This window comes from Carassius gibelio, chromosome B5 (assembly GCF_023724105.1).
Source record: "Carassius gibelio isolate Cgi1373 ecotype wild population from Czech Republic chromosome B5, carGib1.2-hapl.c, whole genome shotgun sequence".
In the NCBI taxonomy this organism is placed as follows: Eukaryota; Metazoa; Chordata; class Actinopteri; order Cypriniformes; family Cyprinidae; genus Carassius; species Carassius gibelio.
The window spans coordinates 29673627-29690098 of NC_068400.1; the positions used below are offsets into that span (position 1 = coordinate 29673627).

Sequence of the window (16472 nt, forward strand, 5' to 3'; positions counted from 1 at the left end):
TCGTGCATATTATTAGGCAGTGCAAACTGTGTTGAATCTAAATGGCTTCACTGCTCTGTGCAGTAACAGGGTCATCTAGGTCCATATGACTCGCTCGTTCCACATGACTCCGCAGCGCTTTTCTGTCGCAGCATAAGCTAAGATTGTTCGCCACCGTCTCTCTCTTTCACCAAGTCCTCCAGCGGAGAGCAGAAGCGACCGCAGCGCGAGGCCGGCCTAGACTCGGGAGCCAGTCGCCAAAATGGTACGATATTTCATCGTGTCAGTTCACCTTGCGGCATTAAAAAAAGACTAAAGTGCGATATTAAAACATATTCGTACATTAAGTACGCATTTCTTCAGTCGTTTATATAATCTTATTTTATTCCGATATCAGTGACGTAATGACAACCTGCTAAGAAGATTCTCATTTCATTTGTTTCAACCTTGAAATTGAATTATACGGGGGACATTTATGTGATGTCTGTCTTTATTATAAAATTTTCAGGACAGAGAATGGCACATTAAAATATAACGTTACGTATTTTTATTCGATGCGAGATGGAAATGGATAAGTCACGATTCCATCAACTCTGTCTTATAAGTTATACTACGCAAAAAAATAAAGCAAAACCGCATGCGATTAGATCTTTGTTTTTAAGTGAAAGTAAGCTGCGTTATTTTAGGGATATGGCTCAGCAAAGTGCACGCGCGCACGCTGGAATAACGTTACCCAGTTATAAATAGCGCGTTTACGTCCACTGTTCTTCTCTATGCGCGTATTAAAGTTTCATGGGCGGAAAACGAGCGAGCCATGATTATGGAGGGGTGCTGGATGCAAATAGGGCTATTATAATGACGGGCCGCTGTGTTTTTGTTTTTGAGCGGTGAAACAAGCCAACTCTGTTATCAGGCCACACGCGCCTGTCATTGGCTGCGTGTATCGCTGGGCAGCGCCTGGCCGAGGAGACTGCAGCACACAGCGGCTCCCCAGAAACTGCGCACTCATGCTACAGGCTGGGCTTCAGCGCACTCTCTGAAATATTACCGTAGATTTAAAAAGCGTTAATGAAGCCAGTATCTACCGTTTATAAGCGTAATTCACAGTAAAATGCTAGTAAAATGTATTAACGCATAAGAAGGTGAGGTTGCTTGACGATATACAGTTAAAAACTAATTTTAAAATATATTAGCCTGTATTTTGAAAGACATTGCATGGAAAATGTTAAAAAGAATGAACTGCATTGTAATTTATGGGTAAAGAGACGTTCCCTGAATTCCATATTAAACGGTCACGTTTGTTTGGATTTTATTTAGGCTAATTTGTACCGATATAATTTTTTTTATACTTTAGTTATAATTTTAATATAGTTTCATGAATAACAGTGCCTGTTTTTAAGCCCTTTGTTATTTTTGGCCATGGTTAGATTATCATGTGGGTTTACAATGAATTTTTTTTAAATTAAATATTAAAATAGTCTTATTAGCATATTTTACAGTAAAAATTGTTTAAATACCTAAAATAAATTGGTATATAAGCATTATATTTTGATGACATATACAGTTCCAGAGTAAAAATACAGTTACCAAAATGGCAATTCTTGTGATGTTCTTTTTTTTTTTTTTTTGTAGATGAAAGTTATGCTGACAGATGTATATTTTTTAACTGTTGGTTTAATAAAACACACACACACACACACACACACACAAAACAATATTTAGCTTCTATTGAGGAATCAAAGGCATGAGCTTAGACTGTCACATTTGCCTTTCATAGGTTCACATAACTAAAAAACACGAGCCCGAGGCATTCATTTGTTTTGACATCACATATTGTCCCCCACACACAAACACTAAATCATATTTACTCCACAATAAACACTTGATAAACTTGTCTTTGCCACTCAGGTGAACTTCACGGTAGACCAGATTCGGGAGATCATGGACAAAAAGTCCAACATCAGGAACATGTCTGTGATCGCCCATGTGGACCATGGCAAATCTACTCTCACTGATTCCTTGGTGTGCAAAGCTGGTATTATTGCTTCTGCACGTGCAGGAGAGACCAGATTTACTGACACCAGAAAAGACGAACAGGAGAGGTGTATCACCATTAAGTCAACGTAGGTATTTATGTTTAAAAAGTGTGAATTTAGCCACTCCTCTAATGTTCAGCATCACATGATCTTTGAGAAATCATACAGCGGGTAATATAAGTATTGAACACATCGCCATTTTTCTCAGTAAATATATTTCTAAAGGTGCTTTTGACATGAAACCATATGTCGCTGACAACCCAAGTAATTCATACACTCAAACAAAGCAAAACAAATAAGTTCAGAAATTGAAAATTAGAAATTCTGTGTAATTAATTAGAATGACACAGGGAAAAAAGTATTGAACACATGAAGAAATGGAGGTGCAAAAAGGCACGGAAAACCAAGACATCAGCTAAAATCTATCAGCAATAAGAAAGCAGTCCTGCCCCTATTCAGTGAAAATTAATATTAGTTGGTTCAGTCCCAACTGATGGCCAGGAAAATGGTGTCTCATGACCAATGTGTCACACAAGAAACATCTCATGATTGGTAAAAGAAAACAGCTCTGTGAAGACCTTCACAACCTTATTGTAGCAAAACATACTGATGGCATTGGTAACACAAGGATTTTCTATACTTCTTATATGTTCAGGTAAGCACGGTTGGGGCCATAATCCAGATGTGGAAAGAACATAATTTCAACATTGTGCTCCTCACAAGATTTTTGACAGAGGAGTGAAAAGAATTATCATAATTATCGTGCACCGCAACTCTTGTTAGGTTTCAGAGAAAGAAAGTAAAGCTGTTAGAATGGCCCAGCCAATCACCTGACTTGACTCCAAAAGAAAATCTATGGAAAGAACTAAAGATTAGAGTTTTACAGGATTCTTTGATTAACAGAAAGTTTAAAGGAATGAAGTTTATTAGAATATTTTTTTTATCAATTTAATATGTCCCCACAAAGTATTAATTTCTTTAAAAAAGATAAGACAAGAAAAATAAATCTTTTTTTGTTTTTTTATAGAAAGGTACGGGGCATGTTGTCACAATGGAACCCACCTTTAAACAGTATAATATAGGCTTACAGTTAAGATTTAAATGATCATACAAAAACATTAGCATAGTCAACACACATTTGTAAACTGTTGATTTAAAATTCTTCAGTTACTGAGTATGGATCTTTCAACAACAAGCTCCAGTGTCCACTTACCCGGGAAATAACAAAATTACATTTCTGAAACCCTCTACATATATGTATCTCTCACAGGGCCATCTCTCTATATTATGAGCTCAGTGAGAATGACTCAGCCTTCATTAAGCAGTGTAGGGATGGTTCTGGCTTCCTGATCAACCTGATCGACTCACCGGGACATGTTGACTTCTCGTCTGAGGTGACAGCAGCTCTGAGAGTTACAGATGGTGCCCTTGTAGTGGTAGACTGTGTATCAGGTAAGGCTAATTAATTTTAGATATCAAGTTCACACTTCTGTTTCTCTAATTAAGGCCTTTTGATTATATTTCAAAGTCTGACCAAAAAGTGAGTTTAAAATGTAATTGTTCCCCAGGTGTATGTGTGCAGACTGAAACTGTCTTGAGACAAGCCATTGCAGAGCGCATCAAGCCTGTCTTGATGATGAACAAGATGGATCGTGCCCTCCTTGAGTTGCAGCTAGAACCGGATGAGCTTTTCCAAACCTTCCAGAGGATTGTGGAGAATGTTAATGTCATCATCTCAACCTACGGAGAAGGAGAGCATGGACCAATGGGAAACATTATGGTAAGTAGCAGTTGAGACTGATAAGTCAACTTTAGGAGTAAATGTTTGCTTTTGTCTACATGTTGCTTACTGATTTGGGGTTTACCTTAGGTGGATCCTGTGGTTGGGACTGTGGGATTTGGATCAGGCCTCCATGGCTGGGCTTTTACTCTGAAGCAGTTTGCTGAGATGTACGTGGCCAAGTTTGCTGCAAAGGGAGATAAGAAAAAAGCAGACCTTCCTCCAGCAGAACGGGCTAAGAAAGTGGAGGAGATGATGAAGAAGCTTTGGGGAGATAAGTAAGTGTCTTACATGTTATAAAGGAGGCACCGGAGCACTGGAGTGATTTCCAGTATAAATTGTGTGTATAAAATATTCTTTAACCCAAAGCAATCTTTTTCAGGTACTTTGATCCCTCCTGTGGAAAATTCAGCAAATCAGCAACCAATGCAGATGGAAAGAAGCTTCCTCGTACCTTCTGCCAGCTTGTCTTGGATCCAATCTTTAAGGTTTGAGATTAAATGGGTTTAAAACGCACTCATCTCTCACTACTAAGACTCATTTACAATCCCTCTCTCATTTGAACCCTTTACACAGGTTTTTGATGCCATTATGAATTTCAAAAAAGAAGAGACCCAGAAACTGATTGAGAAGCTTGAAGTAAAGCTTGATGCAGAAGACAAAGAAAAAGAAGGAAAACCCCTTCTTAAGGTATAACTAAAGAGCTAAACTTTTGAGAATCTGCACCGTAATTCTACTTTTGTCATTGTTGACATATGGCTGTTTTCGATGCTTCCAGGCTGTGATGCGCCGCTGGTTGCCTGCAGGTGATGCTTTGCTCCAAATGATCACCATCCATCTTCCTTCTCCTGTCACTGCCCAAAGGTACCGCTGTGAACTGCTTTACGAGGGTCCTGGAGATGATGAAGCCGCCATGGGTGAGTCAAAACATTGCGAGGTGTTTGACACTTTTCAGGGAGATTCCTTTTTGCCAGCTTTTTTCAAGTTCCACCTTTGTCTTTCCAGGTGTAAAGAACTGTGATCCTAAAGCTCCTCTCATGATGTACATCTCCAAGATGGTGCCAACCACCGACAAGGGTAGATTCTATGCCTTTGGTCGTGTCTTCTCTGGTATCGTTTCGACAGGGCAGAAGGTGCGCATCATGGGCCCAAACTACACACCAGGAAAAAAAGAGGACTTGTACTTGAAGCCAATCCAAAGGTTTGCTGATGTCATTTACATATACATCCTCAACTGATTGGATGATCTTTACCCTTATTAACAAGTTGACCATGGTATGTCCTCCTCAGAACTATCTTGATGATGGGGCGCTACGTAGAACCCATTGAAGATGTGCCATGTGGGAACATTGTTGGTTTGGTTGGGGTCGATCAGTTCCTGGTGAAGACTGGCACCATTACCACTTTTGAAAACGCTCACAACATGCGTGTTATGAAATTCAGCGTTAGTCCTGTGGTGAGAGTTGCTGTGGAGGCCAAGAATCCAGCTGATCTGCCAAAGCTGGTGGAGGGCCTTAAACGTCTGGCCAAGTCGGATCCCATGGTTCAGGTGAATGTCTTAGCGAAGTGATAAGATGGTATAACCAAAATTCAGTCTTTACAACAACAAAAAAACAACACTAGTTTCTTCTTCTAGTGCATCATTGAAGAGTCTGGTGAGCACATTGTGGCAGGTGCTGGAGAGCTTCATCTAGAGATTTGCCTGAAAGACCTTGAGGAAGATCATGCCTGCATCCCTTTGAAGGTAGTGCTTGGGTGATAGTAGTACTGACAAGGTTACAGGTAATTTTTAAGTTTTTCCACTAACAGCTTGAGCCCATTTTTCTGCAGAAATCAGACCCAGTTGTGTCATATCGCGAAACCGTCAGCGATGAATCAGACCAGGTCTGCTTGTCCAAGTCTCCCAACAAGCACAATCGTCTGTACATGAAATCTCGGCCCCTCTCAGATGGCCTGGCTGAGGACATCGATAAGGGTGACGTGACCGCTCGCCAGGAGCTCAAACAGAGAGCTCGCTACCTGGCTGAGAAATACGAGTGGGAGGTCACTGAGGCCCGTAAGATTTGGTGCTTTGGACCAGATGGCACAGGGCCCAACATCCTTGTGGATATCACAAAGGGAGTTCAGTATCTGAATGAGATTAAGGACAGCGTAGTGGCTGGTTTTCAGTGGGCAACCAAAGAAGTGAGTAAAGGAAGGTTAAGGATTCAGCTTTGTCTTTCCTGCACAGTAATTGTAAACTATTTTGTGTTACTTAATCAGGGTGCACTCTGTGAAGAGAATATGCGGGCAGTCCGATTTGACATTCATGATGTCACTCTTCATGCTGATGCCATTCATAGAGGTGGGGGACAGATCATTCCCACAGCCCGCAGAGTTCTGTACGCTTCTGTGCTCACTGCACAGCCAAGACTCATGGAGCCCATTTACCTGGTCGAGATTCAGGTACACCTGGTGGATTGCTGGAGCAGAAAAATAAAAGTGTAGTCTTGATGCTGTTAATATATTTCCTTCTCTTCATCAGTGCCCGGAGCAGGTGGTTGGTGGCATCTATGGTGTCCTGAACAGAAAAAGAGGCCATGTGTTTGAGGAGTGTCAAGTGGCTGGGACACCTATATTTGTTGTGAAGGCATACCTACCTGTAAATGAATCATTTGGTGAGTTAATATTCCAGATTTTTATACTGAAAAATAAATACATTTATTGCAGTTAAACAAATTGTGATTTCAACTGTTATACATTTCTATATCAATATACTGTGCATGTTCATTTAGAAATACAAGTCCTTGCTGTCTATAATTTGCTTGCGTTTGTTTCTGTACAGGTTTCACAGCAGACCTGAGGTCTAACACTGGTGGACAGGCCTTCCCTCAGTGTGTGTTTAACCACTGGCAGATTTTGCCGGGTGATCCATATGATGTTAACAGCAAACCTTGCCAAATTGTGGCTGAGACCCGTAAACGCAAAGGTCTGAAGGAGGGCATACCAGCACTAGACAACTTCCTGGACAAATTATAAACTTCTCTAGATTGTACATGGTGATTGCAGCTATTAATCTTATGTTAACGAGATTACTCTGAAGTGTATTGCATTAGGCTTACACAGAATATCAACAGAGCTAAATTTAAATATTAATAGCTGCACAATCTGGCAGCAAATAAAATCTTGAGCACGTTAAACCTGTGTGGATGTGTCCATACATAAAGCCAACACAACACAGCAATCTGAACTTAATAATTCAACTTTAAATATATATTTTTCCAGATGTATAGGAAATATTGCTCCAACCACTGTGTAATGTGTATTGGCTTACATGTCTTAGGATGTATATGTATAATAATAAACTGTGGCCTCCTTTTGGCAAAGAATTCAAGTTTCTCAACAACATGATCTGTGCCATTATCAGTGGAGAGCTGTCAATTCAAAACCTCAACCCTAACTGGGAGGGACAATAAAAGCACTGTATCAACATCTACAGCACATCTTTGTTTTTTTTTACATCCAACTCAAAATAGTACACATGTAACAAGGGGCAACATCTAAAAGAAATAAACAGCCTTTTACATGACTTCAGACTTGGGTCAAAATGTCAGTATGTTGTATGGCTCATAAACCAGTAAATTAAATCAGATTAACTCAAACAAGTAAATAACCATTAGCAATTAAAGCAGATTTTTTTAAATAAAAAAGATCCCCATCCTATTATCAAGACAAAACTTGCATAATCTAAAAAAAAAAAAAAAAAAAATGAATGGCTTGATTTTCATTACGCCTGCAGGTTGTTAACGGACCTAGAACCATGAAATTACATAAATTACTCATTTTAACAACGGTCATATTTAGATTTATCAGTCACTTTTATCCAAAGCGACTTACAGTGCATCTAAATTTATTTTTAAACCAGTATGTGTGTACCCTGGGAATCAAACCAACAACCTTTTGCTGCTAACGCAATGCTCTACCACTGAGCCACAGTAACAGATATTACATGTTATTGAGGTGAACATTTTTTTTAAATCTTTCATATAAAATTTCAGATTGAAAATAAGTTTACCTCATCAGCAAAAGGGAATCTGATGGCTCTTGAGCAAATAACCACCAAGAAGAATCTGCTGCTTATGCATTCTGCCTTGGTATCAGACAAGTAAACATTTTACATTATACAACATAGTTTTTTTTTTTTATTGCTGGAACTGAAGTCTTGTAACAAAAAAATAATTGCACTGCTGATATCGAAGAGACAACATAAACTGAGCTGCCGCTGAAAACCTGCTGCCGTTTCAACTGCAGAACCGCCATTTCAAAACACACAACGTAGACAGTATTAGACTGGTCTGAGCTTTCTAGTCCACTCATTTATGCCGTTTATTTCATTCTGCTCCTCCACTTAAATAGCTAAGGGATGAGAGTCACTGTGTATCTGGTAGTTTCCCCAATTCAAAGGGAGAACAGCTTGATTCGAGTTTGCTTTTTAAAACGGCACTGTTGCTGACCCAGCAACAACATTTCATAGTAGTCCTTCTGGGTCCTTGTCGAAACATGATTCTTGAGGTCCACAGTAAAATGTAGAAAATGTTTTTCACTTAGCCAACTTGACTTGAGTGTAGCTGTTTTGGTGACTGGCCAATCAATATGTGCCAGGGATCAGTCTAGTGAAATAATGTCTGACAGGCCTGAAGATCCTCCCGTAATGACACCCGTCTCGTGACTCGAGCTGCTGCTATGAGTTGCCGACTCGTACGAAGCTGATGAGGAAACCAAGCCGCTGCTGGTGGTGGCACTCTGAAGGCTGCTGGAGAGGTTGTCTAAAAATATAGGGCCTCTGTAATGCTGCTGAAGAAACAGAAAACTACTGGTAAACAGCTGCGCAGGCTATTAAAACACGCAACATACATGCAATCTCAATATTTCTTGGAGAGAATCATTATTTGAAAGAGTATACCTGTGGATCCCCTTGAATCAGAGAAAATAAATCAAGACCTTTGGGAAAGACACAAACATGAGTTTTTATGTTGAATCTTGATCACAAAGGAAAACATACTTGATTGGATGGCAGACTACGTAAGTACATACTCTGCATATCTGTGGGAATAGTGGATAAGGTAGAATGGTGGAATGGAACGGAGTAGTCGGTTATTGAGGAGGTCAGGTATGAGGTATCTAGCGCCTGGACATTTGGCACCCGAACCGTTGATGGCTGGTAAGTCAGGACCCTAAAAGAGGAAAAAGGAAAATGAACAAACCAGGATTGAGAAATGGAGGTTCCACTGCAGTCAATATTCATTCTGGATCATTTTATCCAATATATATATATATAGTAGCGATAATAAATCTTACAAGGTGCCAACATCTATTCACCTATACATTTCCATGCCTAATGATTTAAAAATACATAAACAATATATCATTAATTCAAGCAAATAAAACATTTTGCAACATTATTTTATTAATTTTCTTAAAAGCTTTTATGAACTTGACTTTTTCAAGACTAGATATTACATTTATAGTTTTTCTTATATTTCAGGTTTTCCCATCACCATGGATAATTTGACTATTGTACAGTTTAGAGTTCATTCAAAGCATGGTCGTGAAAGGGCAAGGCTTAAAGAAGAGGTACACAGAAATGTCTGGTCTGATTTCTAGTGAAGGAATAATTAATAAACAAACCCTGTGTTGTGCATCTCCTCAGCCTTTGACATGTAGACACAGCGCTTTTTCAGAGGAGGATTGCTGTCCTCTTCGTCATCAGATGAGCTCTCTAGTGTGAGGTCGATTATGTCACCTTTTTTTGTGCTGCTGGTTTCTGGGGGTGGCACCACTGCACTGTGCCGCACTGGGACGGCGCCTGAGAGGTCATGAATCACTTAAAAAATGCATCAAATCCTATACACAATAAATTAGTACCTAGCACACAGAGAAAGGGGAAATTAACCTTACAATCAATTTTTGGGATACATGGAGATGACACTTTCAACGTCTCCTTCTTTGGTCTCATTGGACACCATGTCCCATCCTCCTGAAACTTGATTTCATCAACATCTGTGCAGTCATTGAGTATTTCCATGAAGAGCCTAACAAGTAGAAAGAGTTTAGTTTATGCAATGCAAATGACTCTCTCAGTAAATGCAGAACAATTTACGATGTTTAATGTGGTTAGTGTTTTGTTATAATGACAGTATTCACACCCATCAATAATCAGACTCTCATAAGCGGCTTTTTTGTCACAGACGGGACAGATCCAGGTGGGCTTCTTCTCATTCATTTGCAGGTATAGCGCAGCATCAAAGCACTGCAGGTGAGAACAGGTGACAGCTCGGCAGGGTACCGTAAGACGCATCTTGCCAAGCTATATGAGATAAAAGAGGAGACAAAACTATTTTTTTTTACCATATTACATCAGCACACTAAACAAAAACTGAAAATTGTCATTTAAACTGACACTCATGAGTCAGATGTAACTTACTGGACACATGAGTGAGACTCGTAAACTAGTTGTGGCGATTTCACTGTCAGGGTCTGCCGTGAGTTTTTCTTTAACTGTTACAATAGTGAAGAGAGGATGGATTTAGGAAATGACAACAAATAAAACAAGACCAGAGAACTGTTGTGTTTGAGCGATCATTTTCATATTTACAATTAAGATTTCATGCCATGGGTATCTTTTTTCCTCCTTTATCAAAGAGGGAAGTGTAGCCTTACTTAAAGCTCTGGAATGGTCAGGGTTTCTGATCCCCTTCATTCTTAATCTCTGTAGCAACAGTGGAGAGGTCAGCTGCCGCACCAAGTAAACTGACATGGAGTATGTCTGAAGAAAACAAGAAGGAAGTACATACAAATGCTTAGTATACAGAAAAGGCTGAGAGCAATGTTGAAACCTGAATGCATGAAGTAACAGGACTTTGCATACCTTTCCTATTTCAGGTGCCCAGGTGACTACTATCTGATTGGGTACAGCAGACGACAACCTGACCAGCGACGTGATGTTCAGCGGTCTGCCGGGTCTTTTTTGCTCCACACCATTCTTTGGAGGCGGTGCATAGCCCTGTGTGATATCCCATGTCAGATTATATACAAACAGCAATTGTACAAAAGTTTGGGGTCAGTTTTTTTTTTGTTTAAGAAATTGATATATTTAACAAACTGATCATAAGTGACAGTAATGACTTTTACGTTGTTACAAAAAGATTTTATTTCAAATAAATTCAGTTCTTCAATAGGTCATAATAGCTAAAAAAAAAAAAAAAAAAAAATATGCAGTGATTTTCATCCCTTTTAAACAATAGCCATTTAAGCTTTGTTTGAACAAATGTACAAATTATAATAACATTGCCATCATCTTTCAAGTCATCTGCAATAAGCAATGTTCCTGTTCAACTAACAAATCATGCATTACATAAGTAATCTCTATTTTTGGGGGAGAACTGAGAAAATGTTAAGCAATGATTTTTGCAATTACCCATTTAAAAGGATTTAACTATGGACCTAAATTAGCCTAATTACATAGGACTGTGTTGTTCTGACAAGTTATATATATTTTTATAAGAACTATGTGGGTTGGGAAAAACATTAAATTTGGGCTTAATGAAGGTTAATTACAACAGGACTACATACAGGGAGGGGAAAGAGCTTCCCATTGACTTTGATGCAGAGACTGTTTGGATAATTGTCCTCTTGTGGACAGCTGGTCTCTGCTAGACAAAACCTAGAATCAAAACATAAAACATAACCTTTAGAGTCTAAGATTGGGATAATGGTGACAACATCTCTTTACACGAAGCTGAACCGGATACACAAATGACAGTAAAAGCAACACACTGAGTTGGCTCTTACCGCAGTTGAATTTGAACCATGTAGTCCCTTCTTCCTCCTGGAAGAAAGTCCCTATGCAAAAGTGTAACAAAAACAAAGAAACCCATCAGACAAGGGCAAAGAGACCAGTTACATTATCTAAGTCACATTTAAGTCATTTAGTTCTTACCGTGAAATGCAAACTTCTCTCACTTGTTGTGGAGTCAAGGCAAATATGAAGTACTTTTCATGATGAAACCTCTGACCAGCATGGGTCCCTTTAAAACAAAAATCAGTCAAAAGGGCTGTATAGTTTTAAGAAGTCTCTTAATCTCACCAATGATGTACTTATCAAAAATACAATAAAATAAAAAATTGTAATGATGTGAAATATTATTACAACTTTTAAATAACTTTTCTTTTTGGTTCCGTTTTTCTATTTTAATACATTTTAAAATGTGGCAAAGCCAAATTTTTCAGCAGCTACTGCTCTAATCTTCAATGTCACATGATCCTTTGGAAATCATTTTGATATTCTGATTTGGTGCCCAAGAAACATTTCTTATTTCTCAATGTTGAAAAGAGCGGTGCTGCTTTATATTCTGTTGAAAAAATTATATAGCGGAAACAAATATTAAGATAAAGAACAGCTTTTATTTCAAATCACAAACTTTCATAACATTCTAAATGTCTTTACTGAGACTTCTTTAAAAAAACCTTAAGATAAAAGCTTCAACCTCCCTTTTAAAACATTTTTTTTCCTATTCCACCAAGCACGGACAGAACAATCCAAACATATCTTATAAAATTACCTAAGCTTGACGGTTTGATCAAGACATCCAGGACATCGTAAAAAGGTAGGGACTTCATCTGCACGTCCGGGTGGACGGGTGCCATAAGTGGCGTGGCCTGCTGCATATTCATCATTGGCTTTGACTCATGAAACACAGGTGAATCACAGCTCAGCGGGTGATGCTGCAGGAGGTCTGGATGGCCGGTTTGCAGAGGAAGATCTGAGCTCACAACTGTGGCACCGCTGTCGATTTCAAAGTAGGATTTAATGCGTGACTTCAGAGCCACCAAATCCTGAAGACCATCAAGTGTCCGTGGGTATCTCTGACGATACAGTTCTTTTATTTTGATCTGCACAGCAGGACTACAACCACTCCTGAGTAAATGCAAAGCCCTCAGCAAAAGTTCATGCTTTCGACCGCTCTTATTCCTTCCAGCAAAACCTAACAGTACCTGGAGCTCTGAGACACGGAAACCTGATACCATATTCTGAAAAAAAAACAAAAAAAAAAAACAAATCCAGACAAGCAATAAAACACTTTGAGATACCAAACATGAAATGCAATACATTTTTGCAACACAAGTTAGTAAGAGAAAGCACCCTCTATGCCATGCTGACAAGCTTTACTTTTATTATAAGAATTTCCAAAAACATACAAATCTGTGCATTAATAATCAACATGGCATAAACTGGTGGATTATGGTTAAAACAGATTTAAAAACAAAAGGTGTCATTTGAAAGCAGCTTAATGAATAAATAATTATTCGTGAAGTGAGGTGACAACCCACCCAAAGATACCCATTCCAGAAACCCCAGAGAAATAAGAAAATCTCAACTGACCCTTCATTACATGGTCCATGCTTGATTGTTCTTACGTGTTAATCCTTTTTTCTTTAAAAATCCTTAACAAATGACCGAAATGCATCTAAAATGTTGAGAATAATTCCAAGACCAATTAGATAAACATCAAGAGAATGAAAACAGGACAAAACACAGATGTTCACTTTGATCCTGAGAGAAATTAACTGAACTGCTGTTAGTTTTACAGTTAAGCAGGATGTGTTTCTGAAGAGTTTACAAGACAACATGAAGCAGTCTTTCAGGGGCAAGTGTAACAGCACACAAAAGCAGGTGTCTAACACGCAGGCTATTTGTTATTGAGTGAATAGCTGCTGATGCTGAACTGCAATGCATTCAATTAAACTTTAGAAAGATGATCTATGCACTAAGTTAGTCAAAGCTGTTATCTTGACACAAATGTGAAGGAGAAAACGCTCACGGTGACGTCGTGTTTACTGGCGACCCACTTGCTGTTTTGTAAACAACATGTCCCCCTCTAATGTTTACTTGCCATTTTAGTATTAAATGTTGACTTATATTTACACTGACATACAATCTGGTCTATATATAGTTTATACTTGCAAACACAAGTCATAAATCAGACTACATATGTGGGTACATACGGGCATTGTCCATCGCTGTCGGACGCTAGCTAACAAAAGACCAGCCAAAACAATTCGAGCAGTGAAGAAATTGAAACGTAAATAACTTTTTACCTGCAGCGAACAGTCGTCAGTTCAGTTAGGTGTTATAGTAAAGCGTATTCATGCAGTAAATGAAGGTAATAAAAGCAGTGACATGGTGAGGCTGATCTTCAATTTTTGTGTAGAAAGAAGATCGTGAGCTAAAAGAATAGCTGGTTGTTGGCTAACAGGCTAAACACAATCCGTCTAACGGAGTGATGGGACGTTTCAGTATTAACTATAAAAACTAGCCCATGGGTAGCAAACCGACAGGTAAAATAGAGTCAAAAAACGGTAACTGCAAAATGTTTTTAAAATGTGAGAGACGCAAAGAAGTAGCCAGCTATCATTACACTTTCGCCTACCCGTAACTCCTCAATATCCGCCATTTTCTGGCTGCGCTCATCCTGGCCAGTCCGGGGATGTGGGGTCACGTGACACAGCCTGGGTTAAAGGGGTCATAGCATACATTTTTGCATTTACATTTTGACACAGAGGTACACTTATAATGTGACGTAATTTTTTTTTCGTCAAATAAGTTTTCTATCACCATTTCCCATGCTTTCATTGACCCATGGGGTTAAACGTTTCTTTGGTCTACTGTGCCTTTAAGGAAGTTCTACTGTAAATGTAATATGTTCGGTGTGACGTTCACTTCTCAACAAAGTGCACCAAGGTAAACTAAATTAAGTGTTGCAGCTGCACAGTCATTAGCTGTTTATGCCAGTGGTTCTTCACCATGTAGTTGGGGCTCACTTGAGGCCTCAGAAATTTTTTAGCAGGGCCTTAAGATGACTTCAAATGATTTAAAATAATAATAATAAAATAAATAATAAAATGATTTAAAAGACAAAACAGTTAAATGAAATAAGCTAAAACAGCAAAAATAAATAAATCAAGATATTCACCCTTGCAACAATTGTTTTTTCTTTGAAGAACCAAGGTTCCTAAAAATGGATATAGGCTATGAGGTAGCCTAATAATACAAGTCTAATACATTTCTAGACTCGGAAAAGTCATGAAAATGATCTATATATATATATATATATATATATATATATATATATATATATATATATATATATATATATATATATATAGGAATCTATATTTTTATGGTATAAATTTTATTTTTCTTTGTTATGTCAAGATCTAAAAGATGCCAGATTAAAAGTGTTTTTTAATAATCTTTGTTGCTAATCTTCATCACAGTCTTGATAAAGAAGAGTACCTAAAAAGAAACGAGAACCCAAATCTTTTGCACATTTTTATATAAAGTTTGGTTTATTTACTTGCAGATGCCATAGTTACAAGTGGACATCTTTACATAGATTAGGATTAAACAGATGATTTTGAAACACAAAGAAAGCAAGTGATTGTAATAATTATTGGAGGATTCCGATCTGATATTGTTCTGATTCTAATACTATTTTCCAACCCAGAATTCACAATAATTTCAGATCCTGAAAGAACTGGTGAACATGAAATGCTACTTTTGTGAATGACAGTTACAGCCCTCTGTCCAGCAGGTGGAGCTCAGGTTCTGATTATCCTAGAGGTTTTCTTTTTCTTTGTTCCTCATCAGTCCTGTTTTTTTCTAAGGCTAAACTTTGAATTTTGGTAATAGACCAGGTCCTGGATCAGCATAATCAAGTACCTTATTCCAGGAGTAAACTATAAATTGGTGGCGAGTATAGTCACAAATTGCCTTTAAAAATATGTTAATGATATTTATGAGATGAAAAAGATCACTGTAATGTTTGCATTTCAATTGTTTAAATGTATGTTTGCATTTGTTTCAGAATTGTTGGATTCCATTTGTTTATGTCCAAATCACTGTACATTTCTTTTGGGCCATGTTCCATATTTCATTAGATGAACAAGAATCCTTTCGAATATCTGAATGCACTTTCTCAAAAAATCTGTCAATTTGCTGTCAGAAAAAATAATCTCTTTCTTATATTTCTGAGATATTGTGTATTGTAAATAACACACACACACACACACACACACACACACACACACACACACACACACACACACACACACACATATATATGTATATATGAGAAATGGCTTAAATTGGCCTGGCTGAAATGGGTTGTTATTTTACAGTCTTGTTTATATTAGCGTGGTGGCCTCACAGTTTCAACTTTCAAACGCTTACTAATTGTACCTGTGGGCTAACCTCAGTATCATTGCTCAAGAGATTAATCTTACACATTTACATGTCTTTCCCCCATGGTTAGTTCAACTGCCACATCACTGAAAACTATGTCTGGTCAGGTTCCCAGATAAGTTTGTATTTATGTACAGAAAACATCTGGCTTAGTCCCCTTAGACACCATTGATGACAGAGATGTACTCTAAAAAACTATTTTCCCTGTAATGACATACATAACGAAAACTACATCAAAACTTGAATTTAACATAAATATGTTAATGCTAGATATCACACATTTACACAGTATCAGATGACAACAGTTAATGCTAACGTGAATTTTCAACCTCAGTGAATTGCTTGTGGAGGCAAACAATCCTCATTGCATCACATTTGTTCATTTCATGAAACA

The 16472-nt window shown here is 38.1% G+C and overlaps 2 protein-coding genes across 6 annotated transcripts; one reads left to right on the plus strand and one right to left on the minus strand.

The window, feature by feature from the left end:
• The first annotated feature begins 91 nt into the window (after positions 1 to 91).
• LOC127957406 (elongation factor 2) lies at positions 92 to 7266 on the plus strand. The gene is made up of 15 exons (XM_052555931.1): positions 92 to 244; positions 1888 to 2102; positions 3286 to 3467; positions 3584 to 3795; positions 3886 to 4073; positions 4178 to 4283; positions 4372 to 4485; positions 4574 to 4712; positions 4801 to 4996; positions 5086 to 5344; positions 5432 to 5539; positions 5626 to 5979; positions 6058 to 6240; positions 6320 to 6452; positions 6620 to 7266. Exons 1-15 carry the CDS (start codon positions 242 to 244, stop codon positions 6811 to 6813), a joined length of 2586 nt encoding a protein of 861 aa, XP_052411891.1. The 5' UTR covers positions 92 to 241; the 3' UTR covers positions 6814 to 7266.
• A 2-nt stretch (positions 7267 to 7268) lies between these two features.
• On the minus strand, positions 7269 to 14343 carry LOC127957408 (E3 SUMO-protein ligase PIAS2). 5 transcript variants are annotated; one of them, XM_052555935.1, is made up of 15 exons: positions 14265 to 14343; positions 13217 to 13301; positions 12396 to 12864; positions 11774 to 11861; positions 11626 to 11676; positions 11407 to 11497; positions 10703 to 10837; positions 10495 to 10600; positions 10259 to 10332; positions 9981 to 10141; positions 9733 to 9866; positions 9463 to 9640; positions 8869 to 9008; positions 8738 to 8775; positions 7269 to 8628 (listed from the first exon to the last, which is right to left on the minus strand). In XM_052555935.1, the coding sequence occupies exons 3-15, from the start codon at positions 12859 to 12861 to the stop codon at positions 8440 to 8442; spliced, it is 1851 nt and encodes a 616-aa protein (XP_052411895.1). In that variant the 5' UTR covers positions 12862 to 12864; positions 13217 to 13301; positions 14265 to 14343; the 3' UTR covers positions 7269 to 8439. The 5 variants fall into 5 exon arrangements, with proteins under 5 accessions (XP_052411895.1, XP_052411894.1, XP_052411893.1 ...); XM_052555934.1 differs by having other exon boundaries at positions 13933 to 14311; XM_052555933.1 differs by lacking the exon at positions 13217 to 13301 and having other exon boundaries at positions 7269 to 8625.
• Between the last annotated feature and the right edge of the window lie 2129 nt (positions 14344 to 16472).

What these genes read in the sequence shown, in the direction of transcription:
- LOC127957406 (XM_052555931.1), top strand. An exon ending in TCTTGGATCCAATCTTTAAG is followed by an intron (nt 4,284 to 4,371) that starts GTTTGAGATTAA and finishes CCCTTTACACAG; the next exon opens with GTTTTTGATGCCATTATGAA. An exon ending in ACCTGTAAATGAATCATTTG is followed by an intron (nt 6,453 to 6,619) that starts GTGAGTTAATAT and finishes GTTTCTGTACAG; the next exon opens with GTTTCACAGCAGACCTGAGG.
- LOC127957408 (XM_052555932.1), bottom strand. Translation starts at nt 14,288, where the DNA reads ATGGCGGATATTGAGGAGTTACGG. An exon ending in AGAGAAGTTTGCATTTCACG is followed by an intron (nt 11,677 to 11,773) that starts GTAAGAACTAAA and finishes ACTTTTGCATAG; the next exon opens with GGACTTTCTTCCAGGAGGAA. An exon ending in TGATTCAAGGGGATCCACAG is followed by an intron (nt 8,629 to 8,737) that starts GTATACTCTTTC and finishes CTGTTTCTTCAG; the next exon opens with CAGCATTACAGAGGCCCTAT.